This window comes from Passer montanus, unplaced genomic scaffold (assembly GCF_014805655.1).
Source record: "Passer montanus isolate IOZ18808 unplaced genomic scaffold, ASM1480565v1 scaffold33, whole genome shotgun sequence".
Classification (NCBI taxonomy): domain Eukaryota; kingdom Metazoa; phylum Chordata; class Aves; order Passeriformes; family Passeridae; genus Passer; species Passer montanus.
This window is the reverse complement of record NW_024368041.1, coordinates 4,165,014-4,177,613: the sequence shown is the minus strand read 5'-3', so window position 1 is coordinate 4,177,613 and position 12,600 is coordinate 4,165,014. Positions and strand designations below refer to the sequence as shown.

The window sequence follows — 12,600 nt, the reverse complement described above, 5'->3', positions numbered from 1 at the left end:
ATTTTATTCCATTCTGTTCCATTCTAACAGTTGGCCAGTGCCAGGTTCCAGTACCAGTATATAGACATTATGTTTTCTAGCACAGCACGATGATCAGGCTTTAGAAGGAGATAAACTAAGAAGATGGTTAAAATTGTAAAACCATACAAAGATTAAAGTTTTGTCATATTTTAGAACAAACCATACCTCTAAATAGACAGATGTTAAAATTTTTGTATGTATCCATTTCACTTTTTTAAATTATTGAGGGTGAAAGAATTTAGGAATGAGACCTTATTAATTCCAGTGTACACATAGGGACTTCATGTTATGACAACAAGCTATGTTTTATGTGGTTTTGAGCACGTAGTTGCTGAAAAAAAAAAGCTACAGATGTTGTGCAAACTGTCTGCATAGGCCTCTAAGCTGTCACAATGCCTAAAAATAAAGCTCATATTCCAATGAGCAGTTTAAATCCATTAATTATGAATGTAAACATAGTTTTCCCTCACAGATTTTTTCAGCGGTTCCTAAACATGGTGGGTACTTAATTCTAAACATCATCTTTGTTAACGTGTACTCTGCAAACTGCTTATTGTCAGGCTTTGAAGGGAATTTCTTACTAGCTGTCAATAAAGTTGATTCATGACTGCTGGAAAGGTGTTACAAATGAGTGTTTGAAATTGCTTAAAAAATCAACAGCAAGGGTATCAGCAAAAACCAGATTTAATATTTAGCAACAGCATGACAGAGTTTGTTGGCAAGATTCACTTTACTGCCTACAGGACAATTAAGGCACACCAAGGAAACAAAGCAGCAACAAAACCAGGCAATCAAAATTCAGGCAATCAAAATCCAGGCAATCAAAACAGAAATGAACTGAGAACTGTCTATGGGGCTTGTGTATGTGTTAAGGTGTGCGTAACAAAAGAATAGTAAAGGAAAGGATAAAAAGGAGCATGGTCTAAAAACTTAAGAGCACTCAAACTTTACAGTACTTTAACTTATTATACCTCAAACCTAACAATTTAAATACCTAATTTATATCTATACAACTTAATTTGTATCTAACTTAACAGTTTAACAGAGGAATAGCAGCATTTAACCCAACTTATGAATTCAAAGTTGAACTTAGCAACTCAATAGAACAACATTCAGCAGCCCTTAACTTAGCTTACAGCTTATGACTTAACCTTACTTACAGGCCTAACTCACTGAGATATCTAAGGTTCTTAAACATCTAAGAAAACAGCATGTCTCCCAGATTTGCTAAAGCACATACACAGGTGCATGCACGCAGACAGAAAGAGTCAGTGCAAGCAAGTACCTGTGAAAAATTCCCCTCAGAGGTCAGGGAAACACTCACTTTGGATGCTTTTGCATCTCCCAATGGGAAAAGGGTCAGGCCCCAGTGACTGAGGGTACCAGCCCAGGATTTGTTTGGTGTTCCTCCAAGTACAGCAAACCTGAATTCACTGGCTCTGAGAGGCCCCACTCAGAGGGAGGTGCTGGTCACAGCCTGCTGCAGTTCAGGAGAGCTCAAAGGGTCTCATTTTGGACAGCTGTTTATAGGGTCCCTAAAGAGTCAGCTTTAGTCCTAACAGTGTTTCATCCTGTTTGGGTCGGCACTTTCTTTGAAAGTGTGAGAACAGGAATGTTGTGCTGTGCAGGCAAGGATAACAGTTTCCAAAGTTGTTCATAAGGAAAACAAGAACTCCCTAGACAGCAGTATCTCCTGGGAGCAGACAGTGTTTCTGATAAGCTCAAGAAGGGATGAGCCCAGGTGCTGCTTTTCAAGGCCAAGGCCTAACGAGCATTTCTCAGATTGCAGTGCAGCCTGAAAAAGGAGGAAGCAGGGCAGAATGCACCACCACAAAAGATAAACATGGTTTGTTTTGATGTGACCCTGTTATTGGTCCTCTACACACTGACAAGACTCATGCTTAGCAAGTGCGTGGTGAGATCTGAACCATGACTATGGAAAACAAAGTCTGAGTTCAGTCTCACTGCTGGCTGGGACAACAGAGAAGCAGCTGTGCAGCACTGGCTGAAGGTACTTCAGCTGCACCAAGAGCAGATACACTGGGCATGGATACAGGGCAGTCCCACCACCATCCCAGGCAGAAATGGCCAAAAAAGATGGGGTTGAGCCTCTTGAAAAAGTGCTTGCAGAAACAAACTAAGTTTTCTGCTGCTCACCCAGGTGATACAAGGCCAGAGGCACCAGGATCTCACCTGCTTCCAAGATGCTTATTAGTTTTAGTAACCTAAATATTTGCAGCTGAATGCAAAGGAAAAACAATATGGTATAGAGTTGTTATTAATAGAAGCCTGTTCAAAATACCAGACAGCAGTTTGAGTACTCAGTAAATGATTTCCTGTTTGAGCTATAATTCTCAGCCTGACTTTTTTTTTCTGTACTTCCAGCAACTGGACCTTCATTCCTGTCCAAAACCAATTGTTTTCATCATTCATTCCTTCCTGTCAGCAAAGATCACGAGACTGGGCTTGGTGGCATAAGTGGGATCCATCTGTTTCTTCAAAGAGAGACGGGGTAACCGCACTAACCTGAAGTACAGTCAACAGCAGCAACCTGTCCTGGCTGGCAGCAGACACCAGCATGGGACTCAGGACTGGGCATTGGTCATTTCTGCAGTCCTCCAAGGCCTAGGTTTCATTTTGAGCAGCTAAAGAGATGGCTTGACAAGGAAGATGGGGGATTTCATTGTAAATAATGGGATTTTAAAATCCTATACAAGACCGTAAAAGCGTGTAGTACCATACATGTAAATGTTTCAGAATCATAAATTGTGCCTATTTCAATGTACTTGTCTATATAAAGTAAAGGGCTATGCAGACAAGCACTCGTTGTGATGCAAGCCAAGGTTGGTTGGGGAGAAATCCTCTAAAGATTGTCCCATCACCTGAAAGTAAAATGTTCTTTCAGTTATAATCTGTGCACCTCTTACAGATTTTTCTTTTGGAGCACTGCCAGAACCTGTTGCATGAATACCCAGCAGAGCCTGCAAATACCCACCTTTGAGTTGGACACTCTGAAGCAATCGAGCTGTGGGCAGGTAACAGCTGGAGAGTCTCCCCAGGGGCAGTTTCACATTAAGCAGTAACCACGTGTCACCCACATTCCTAGTGATGGAGCCAAAGCAGGACCAGCCACAGGGATGGTACTGAGAGCCAGCTGTCAGGGGGGCACAGGCAGGAGGGTCCTTTGTTAATGAACACAGGATGCATTTTTATAGTGACTTCCCACAGTATGTTAATGAGTTTCAGCTATCTGGGAGCTCCAGCTGAGGTAAAAGCTACCTGAATCCATTCTGAGGCATGATGATGATGCTTCTGCCAGTTTATCTCCATGGCAGTTTTCCAGTAGAAAGCCATACTAAGATTCTGTCCTCCTACCCCTACTGAGTCACCCCCTTTGCTCAGACAAGGATGGTTGTGTGGTCTTCAGAAGAACAAACACAGGGAAGGGGGAAGACTTGACTTGATTTTATAAGTTTGTGAAAAATTTATTGACGCAGCTCCACAACAGTGAGAAACATACACCAGGCCAGGAACATGAGCTGCACTCCTTGACATGGAACTGCTCCTATGGGCATGACTTGGCAAGACCAGGTTTCTTGCTGAGGAAATACAAGATGTTCATCTCCATGCCCACACCTTACTGGTGACTGTTTTGCACCACAGCTTACTGTTGTGACTCAAAACGTGATTCACTGAGTTTCAGCCTTGTCCACAGCTACTTGAGCAACAAAAAGGAGGCAGGAAACTGATTTTCTGCACCAGAGATGACACACACAGCTCACACCTGGAAATAAGAAGCTGGCATCACACAATCTGGTGGCAATAGGAAGAAGCAAAACAGAGATGCCACTTATGTTGTTCTTCCTTTTTAAAAGAACAGCTTCAAACAGGTGTGGGTTTTGTCTGTTTTTAGAGTTTTGCCCTAAATTCACACTTTGAAGGACATGAAGTAATAGATTCAGTGTTGTGGATGTTCAGTTTTCATATTACAACATTTCTTTTATTCCTGACAAAGCATATAGATTTCAACTTAGCATCAATTGACTGGCAAAGGGGAAAATTAAAAACACATTTTGGTTTCATATTGCTTTTAAGCTAAGTTTGAGTTAAGCATAAGTCATCCTGTCTATTCAAAGCATAAAAACATGGTGATTTCCATAGTTATCGTAATCATCAAAACAAATTAAAATATTGGGATGATGAGCTGAATTCATAAATACAGAAAATAATCACTGAAGAACAGCTCAGTGCCCCATTGGAGGAGCAGCCCCACTCCCAGGACCTCTCACCAGTCAAAGGCAGGGAGAGAGCCACCCAGCTCTGCACTTTCATTTTATTGTCATGGTACTTGCACTTAAAAACTAATTCCTCATGTAAATTAACAAGGAGGTAACATGTTACCTAACTTACCAGTAATTTCCAGGTGGACATTTCTCATTTAGTGACCACTGCCATTGACACAACTTTCTGTGGCAGTTCCTTGGGACTCCTTGGGCTTGGAAGCTTCTGGGAGAGATCTGAGAAGCTGAGAGCAGTCGGTACGCAGGGGGACAGGACTCTGAGGAGGAGCTCGTGTCACCTTACCAAGGAAACTCTTCTGTCAAGTCTTTAAAAACCAGTTCAGGACATTTTTATTGCTGTTCCAAAGTACAACTTAAAAATTTGGAGATAGGCTCTATAAAAGTGCTGGGGGGGTAGGTTAAATACATATGTAAACTATACTGCACTATTTCCTTATTCCTTTTAACACTTACAAATCACTGGAATGTTATACCTAACATGTATGTGCATTGTAAATACTACAAATTCCTATATTAGTGCCAACAATTAAATTACACAAAATGTAATCTAAGGTGCTCAGTACTATATGAAGTCTAAGTGAATAACTAAGCAGTTTGCAAAGAAAATTCATATTATATATATTTATAGAAAAAATTAATGATGATTACAGATGCTATTTCTTCATTTTCAGATTTTGGACTGATTCATATTTGGATGGGATAGACAAATGAAATATGAACCTACTCCACATTTATAAGAGTATAGTGAATATTTATATTTTAGAGGAAAAGAATATATTTAATAAAGTCATTTATTGGATTTTTGTGATGTGAGCTTACTTTATATCCAGACAAACTATCTGGAAGGCTGTCCTTTGGTTTTGGGCTGGGAGAAATACATTTCAACTTCAGTGCTTCTGTTAAAAATTCTGTTACTGGAGGGAACTGTTAATTGCATTGGTGGAATGATTTTAAAACTTAAAAAAACCCAAACAACTGAAATCCCACAAGTATGTTTCAGGGCAGGTCATTCAGAGATCTCTGCTGAAGTTGCAATGCTTCCTCTGTTCATTTATACTGGACTAGGTGGTAACAGAAGACTTACAAAAAAATTAAGAAAAAGCAGAAATTTCTGCTCAAGCTTCTGCATTCAAGGACTGAGGCCAACATGTGCCTTTTTTCTCTTATGGATGGTTATGGGGAAACAATTTTTTTTCTTCTTTGATTTAATTCTTAACTTAGTGGCCGAAACAGAAAAGCTAACTGTGGGAATTTAAGCCTTTTCTTTCAGTCTGACCCAAGTTATGACCGAACAGCCTCATGGAAAGCCCAAAAAGGGATATCCCAGAGTTTCACTCTTTTCACAAAATGATTACTATAAATGGAATGGTCTTATTGACCGAACAGCCTCATGGAAAGCCCAAAAAGGGATATCCCAGAGTTTCACTCTTTACTACTATAAATGGAATGGTCTTACCAGAAAGTGTGTATAGCAGCTTCACCATGAGAAAGATTGGGATACATATTGAAGCAAAAATGTTATTGGAAAAATGTGATGTAAAGTGTTTGTTAAAAAAAAATAAAGCTGATCTGATTGTGTTCAGGGAATCATACTGGTGTTTCTGAATGGAACCAGCACCTCTCTTAAGGTACTTTAGAAATCAGAACAAGACTCTTGACATGCTACTAAGCAAATCACCACCACAAACACCATTAGAATTGATCCTTTGCAAATAACAAAACAAGTGTTTTCTTTCTGCAGAATGTTAGAACTTCTTCCTCCCACAGGTCACGGCAGCACACTCCATCCAGCTCTTTGCATTGGGAAGCTCAGCTGATTTGAAGGGGAGATTGATCTGATTTCCACCTGAGAACATTCAGTGTCCTTACCCATGCTTAAAAGTTAATTCGAGCTTTGGTTTCAGTGGAAGCAGAATGAGAGTCTAAAGAAATTATGTGCTCCAGATCATTACACTACCATTGATTTCTAAATTTATGTTATTTTCCATAATTTCAAACTGGCAGATTGATAACTAGCTATCTACTGAATCTATTTACTATACAGAGAGACCATTAATACAGTATATTTATATATATACATATATATAGACACACTGTGTATATTATGGACACTTGAATTCAGTGGTGACTTCAATTTTAAAGAGCAGATATTAATAATATGCTTGCAAAATTTTGAGAAACAGCCTGCTTGCTTAAAGTGAACCCCCAGACTAACCAGGGCAATTTTTTTGATTTAAAAGAATGAGGGGAAAAACATTTTAAATATTTAACAGAGATGATAACCTCCCGTTGAACATAATCACCTGCTTTTCCCACATGGGATTAGCTATTCATTTTTTTATTCCTTCATCAGAATTTCCATGCTTGTGTAAATAATTAGGGGCATTAGGAAACAAATTTAGAAAACAAATTCCAAGGGAGAACTGTGAATTGGAACAAAGAAGTTTGTGGATTTGGAGAAGCATTAGTACCCAAGCCAAGTTCTGTGGTAGCCCAGTGATACTCACCATGTAATTGCTGTAATATTACAGGCAATCATATCACCAAGCAATTGCAATCACATCAGTTCTGTCTTACCCCAGTCCTGGGGGGAACATAAGCACATAATGTGGATGGAGAACGTGCTTCTACATATAATACATAATGTTTTTATGCTGTGTTATGTTATGTGCTTATTATATAGGATGGATGGATTATGGGTAAACCAAAAATGTGCACTGGTGAATAGGATTTATATCCTGATTTGCAGAAACATGAAAGCAAGCACCCAAAATATGCGTAAGGCAGACTGGATTTGGGGTTCAGCAACCACAAACAAGAAATAATTTGAAGTTGACAGGCAAAGGGTGATCTACATTCTGCATCACTTAAGTTACAGGGTATCAGCCAAGCTGCAGGAACTCTCAGTGCGGGGTTTTGGAACTACAACAGATGTAAAATAATTTGGTTTAGTGCTCTTACAGTGGGCCAGATCAAATTATTGTGCCTACTTTTTTGTAGGTTAAGAGCATGACAGGGACAGTTATCACAGCTCAAATGGGGCACAGTGTTATTAAGCCACAATAATAAACCAGCTACCACTTGTCCTAAAAAGCCACCAACACAAAGAGCAAATGAGACATGGGTAGCAGTGTATTAGTTCTGCACTGGGAATTGTGCAGAAAACCACTACATCAAAATTCTTATGCTTCCCTAACTGCTTTCCTGCTGATTATTTAGGCCAGTCTTTCAGTCTACAGAATTGATTTAACCAATTACCATTGGGTTCTACTTGAAGTGCAAGAAAAGCAGTTCAAAGTATTAATTACTTTCCTGAAGGTATTTTCTTTGCTCATGGCAGCTAGCCTCAAGGATTTATGAGATGTAGAGCTTCTGTACTTTTACTTATCAACTTATGTATTATTATTAACTACAAAGTTTTTCTAATTACAAATAGATAAACTTCCCAAAATTAAGTAGAAAATACAACTTTCAGTGGCTTGCTTAGTATTCAGAAGAAGTATCAGCATTCACGCTGAAGAGATAAGGCTACAGCTTACAGCTTTTCTCTCTGGAAGTAGAGACTTTCCTGATTCACTATAGGATGTTAAGAAAGGTTAATGTCTTGATTACTTTCTTGTTTTTATATTGAATGCAAAGAAATGTGAGCCATACACAGTAATCATTACATTGGAGCAATTTTGTGCATGCACTTATTAAATGATTATTTAAATAATTCTCTTCATTTCGTTCCATTTCTTCCACCAAATCACTAAAGCTGGGGTGCTGCGCATGTGTGGCATTCTGCAGACACATGTAATCCATCTTACAAGCAGTTATGTTTCTCCTGGGCTTAGATGCACACAGTACTCACTAGAGCCCACTGTCACAGCAGAACAACTGCAGAGCTCTCCTACTGCAGCTCAGTTAAACCAAGCACACACCCCCCCAGGAAAGGTCTTGTAGAGTTCAGGACTGGTGAACTTGGGAACAAAGGAACAGAAGAGCTGAACTCAAGATCCTGTTAGACATGAAAAACCTCCTTAGGGCCCAGCTTTACACCAAATAGAATTAAGCAAAGAATAATGTCACAAAATCAGGAAGGCTGGAAGGCTCTTTAGAGAAAGCATAGATTTTACAGTATTAAGTCCAACCTCCACATGGTTTAGTTCGATTATTTTTTCACAACATTGCGTTTCATTTATATTTGTATTGTTTAATCTATTTTCCTACCAGGGTAATATAGCAAACAATAGCCATGCATCTCTATCAGTTTTAATCCTGTTAATTTATATGATAAATAGGAAATCCTTAATACAGAAATCTTAGTAGGAATTCCTCATCTCAACAAAATACTAACTTGAATAATTACATGAGTCCCAGCCAGGTACATGCCAGGGACTTAAACTAACTGAGGCCAAATTTAGTATTTTACTGTGTTTGCAACACAGCTAGAAACTATTTTTTCCTTACATTTCAGCATAGCACAAGCTCTCACCAGCCTCATTACCACTATTGCTTTGATTTTCTCCCCTTCCAGGAAAAGAAATCTCAGACCTCTCCTTAGATATTTTTCTAAGGAGTGTTACAAAGAGCATGCAGGAAATAATACCGAACATTCAGCTTGTAAAACAAAGAAACTTCCTTTAATGGGACCTTGCACCAAGTTTCAAGCCATGCTTTTTTTCTTCCTTATAGTACAACACAGAGATAATTAAGGTTCAAATTCTGATTGTGTTTGTTTTCACCTACAGAATAGGAACTGTTCTTGATTAGTGTATAAACTGTTAACGGCTGATGCTGTAAATAGCTGTTTATACAAGAGCAAGCTGAAGTAGAATAGAGATCTTCACACAAAAAGGTAAAACAAAGTAGTAGTTACCAAAATTAAATATGTGGGGGTTTTTATTCATATAAAAACCAAATACACTGCTTGGAAAATATACAAAGCTTTATAAATCAAGTCAAGCTATAGTCCTTTTAAAAAACATAATAAATACACATATAAAATACAACTTCTTTTCATTTGAATTTAAAAAAATTAAAACTTTCAGTATAAAAAGTTTCCAACCTCACTCCTTTGCTTGAAGAATGAGTCTTTATAGCTACACTGACCAATGTCCTCCCAGTGTGCAGATGTGTGTGTGCATTGGGCAGCATAATGCTTCTCAAGTCAGAAGTGCTCTGTCTCCACAGCTCCTGGGAAGGTGTCAATAGAATCCACACAGTGCCTCTACTTGCTAGTCTTCTCCAAAACCCATTCAATCACCTGGGCAAATAAATGAGAAAGCAAACAATTTACATACCTCCTGGTTTTGAAAGCAAATTAAGAACATCTCACAGACATCATCAATTCTTTCTTTAGCCCTTTGTCACCACCTGTGTAATATTTACTAAACAGGATTTAAAAGCAAACTAGTCAGGAGAAGAAAGCATCATTAATCTGAGAAGAACAGCATTACCCTAGAATTGTATTTAATCTTGCAAAATGCTTTGTCTTTAGGAAAAGGCATTTTTAGAACCCCTGAATTGAAATACTTCATTCTCTCCATATACCAGCAAGAAGGTGCACATAATGCCAAACAGCTCACGCTTCCAGCAGTAACAGTTCCTAATGCCAGAGAAGAAAGAATGAAGGATAATTTGTGCACTGCTGTATCTACCACCATTATCACTGCTGCTTTCCAAACAGGGCAGCTGTTCAGACCATTCACTAGTCCTTGGCAATTGTATTTTTGTAAAGTAATTTCAAAATACTTTCTAATACAGAAACATAAGCAGTTTAGGAGAACACCAATTTTAATGCCTTTTGCCAACAGCAAACATATAAAAAATGACCAATTTTCTGGCCAGACAAAGACTGAACTATTGTGCTGATAACTGCTTCTCTCTGGAGGTGAGAAGCAGTGTATCAGCATAATAGTTCAGTTCAACACCAAACATCACAACCCATATGGTTTTTGAAACCTTATCATCCATACAAAGCAATCACAAAGGAATACAGCACAGGACACAGCAGAAACTGCTCTCACAGAATAAGTTATCTGAAGATCTAGCAGCTTTCTTGAGGGTGTGTTCTATTACTTACCTACCTCAGTTCAAATTCTTCAATTTAATTTATAATTATGAAAACTACACTGTAATTCTGCATGACACTTTTTTCTTTTTTTTTCCCCCCAAGTCATGGAGTCACTTCAGTATGTCTCAGAACACAGTACCAGAGTTACTGAATTTCTGGAGGAATATTTACTTCTGTCATTTGCTCTGTGCTGCTGTGCATGCACATCCCACATTATGCACAAATAACCCCACCTGATATCCCTTGTGCTTACAGTTACTCACAAGCCTAAAATTACTCCTTTTCATTGCTGCTTTAAAAAAATCTTTTTCCTTTCATAGACCTGCTTATTACTTCCTAACCTTTGAAACATTGTTTCCTTCAACACAAGAAAAGAACTCCCTAAAGATCCTGATTAAAGAAAAATCTCATCTCTCTCTTTTTTTTTCCTGTTTGTTTTTTTCAGTGATGTAGAAACATTATTGTCTTAATTTCCATTTCTCACTGTGGCACATCATCTTGGCAGCTGTAACTAAAATACCACCCAAAATCTGGAAATTTTGCCTTGGAACTACTGATTGAGAGAGTTTGTGTGAGATCAGAGTGAAACAAGACCCACATGCACCTCTTCATCTGTTAAAGCTGTGGACTAAGCCATCCTGTGGCTATGTACAGTAACAAATAAACACATGGTCTTACCTGTTTAGCATTGCTATTTGCTGTTTTCTTCATTTCATCAAGAAGTCCTCTAGAAGTTTTTAGGTCCTAAATATGAACCAAAAAACCACAAAAGTCAGCATACAGTCATTCTAATTTGGGTTATATGAGCCCTGATAACCAGGGCAGTGTTACATTTTTATCACTTTGTTCACACCAAAAGAATTATTTGCCTTTGCTTTTTTAATTAAAAAATAAAAGTAATTTACATCTATTCCAATGAGTTGCAGTTTTTCTTACAGCAGTCCAAACCAATGATTTAGGAAGGATTGAGCCTTCCTAAACTTCTGCATATTTCTGCACAATTTCCAGAATTTTTTTCTTCAATGATATTTGAAGTTCTTACAGTCTTGACTGAAATCCTGTTTCTGTATAAACATGGAAATTAGCTGTGAGCTTACCCTGTAATACAGAGTTCTGGTAAAGAACAGAGAAGCAGACATCAGAAAAGAAAAACAGTGCAGAAAAGGCAAAAATCCAGAATGGCTTTTCTGGTTTGCAGTCCATTTAATGAGTCCAACCTCATTTACTCTTTTAAACAAAGCAAAAACAAAACCTTGCCTGGAGAGAAAGAAAATGCGTTTACTACTTGTCTCCAGAGCAAAATGATACCTATGTTACCATGCTTTTGAATTATGCAGCACACAAAAGGATTCAAAGGACTCCCACAGATTTGGAACTGCAAGACATTTCAGAACAGAATCCTGTGACACCTCTCTCTAAAAAGGACAGGATCACTGTCACATTCTTCCTTTTCTACTTGAAGTGAAACCACAAACCCTGATTTGCTCTACTTACACATCCCTACCTGCAGCCCCTTCTGATTTTGGATTAGGAGATCTTCCTTCAGGGCATATTTCAGAGACATTTTGGGAGCACTTACAGAATGACTGCACAACTGTGTTCCCACTATTTAAGAAACTGGTGCTTATCAGCAAGATGTTCTGATTGTGAAAGCATCCAGCCCTGTTCAACTTCCTTTTAGCTTAAAGCACCATTACTGAAGTTGACTAAACTGAGCTGCTTCACCCATAGTGGTAGGTTAAACCATGCAAATGAACAGAACAGCAGCTCAGCTTGTGAGGAATAGCTTTTAATCACTCCATACTGTAATTAATTTGATTTTGTGCTCAGACCAAGTAACATGGGCTTCAGCATTGACTCACAGTCTCGTAGGTATTGTGGAAAGAATGCTCATCTCCCCCTAAACATGAGGTTGATGCAATTCCACAGGATGCTGCTGAGCCAGTATGTGTTAGATAATAGAGACCATCATGTCAGGGAACTGCAGTTTCTGAGTCAGTTCTGTAAGCTACTTATTGAGCCAACAACCTTAGAACAAGGGAGAAAGCTGAGCTGTGACAGCCACAGCTGGGAGATACTCTATTGCCTCCTTAGCTGTTGCAACTCTTAAGAGTGACCTATCCTAACAGGCCAATGTTTTAGCATATTATTTCATTATGTATAAAAAGCTACTGCTTTAGAAGGTTTTAAAATAAGCAAAACCTCACCATACTATATTGT

The 12,600-nt window shown here is 38.5% G+C and overlaps 2 protein-coding genes across 2 annotated transcripts in view; one reads left to right on the top strand and one right to left on the bottom strand.

The window, feature by feature from the left end:
• The window catches only part of SNTB1 (syntrophin beta 1), a 112,285-nt gene extending 106,997 nt beyond the window's left edge, over positions 1-5,288 (top strand). The window contains exon 7 of the mRNA XM_039715419.1: positions 2,407-5,288. Within this exon, the coding sequence (XP_039571353.1) occupies positions 2,407-2,499 (93 nt within the window). The 3' untranslated portion in view covers positions 2,500-5,288. The remainder of the gene's footprint in view (positions 1-2,406) is intronic.
• Positions 5,289-8,492: 3,204 nt separating this feature from the next.
• Positions 8,493-12,600, bottom strand: part of LOC120505152 (MDM2 binding protein) — a 31,334-nt gene continuing 27,226 nt past the window's right edge. The window contains exons 23-24 of the mRNA XM_039715406.1: positions 11,059-11,124; positions 8,493-9,570 (exon numbers count right to left, since the gene is read on the bottom strand). Of these exons, the coding sequence (XP_039571340.1) occupies positions 9,535-9,570; positions 11,059-11,124 (102 nt within the window). The 3' untranslated portion in view covers positions 8,493-9,534. The remainder of the gene's footprint in view (positions 9,571-11,058; positions 11,125-12,600) is intronic.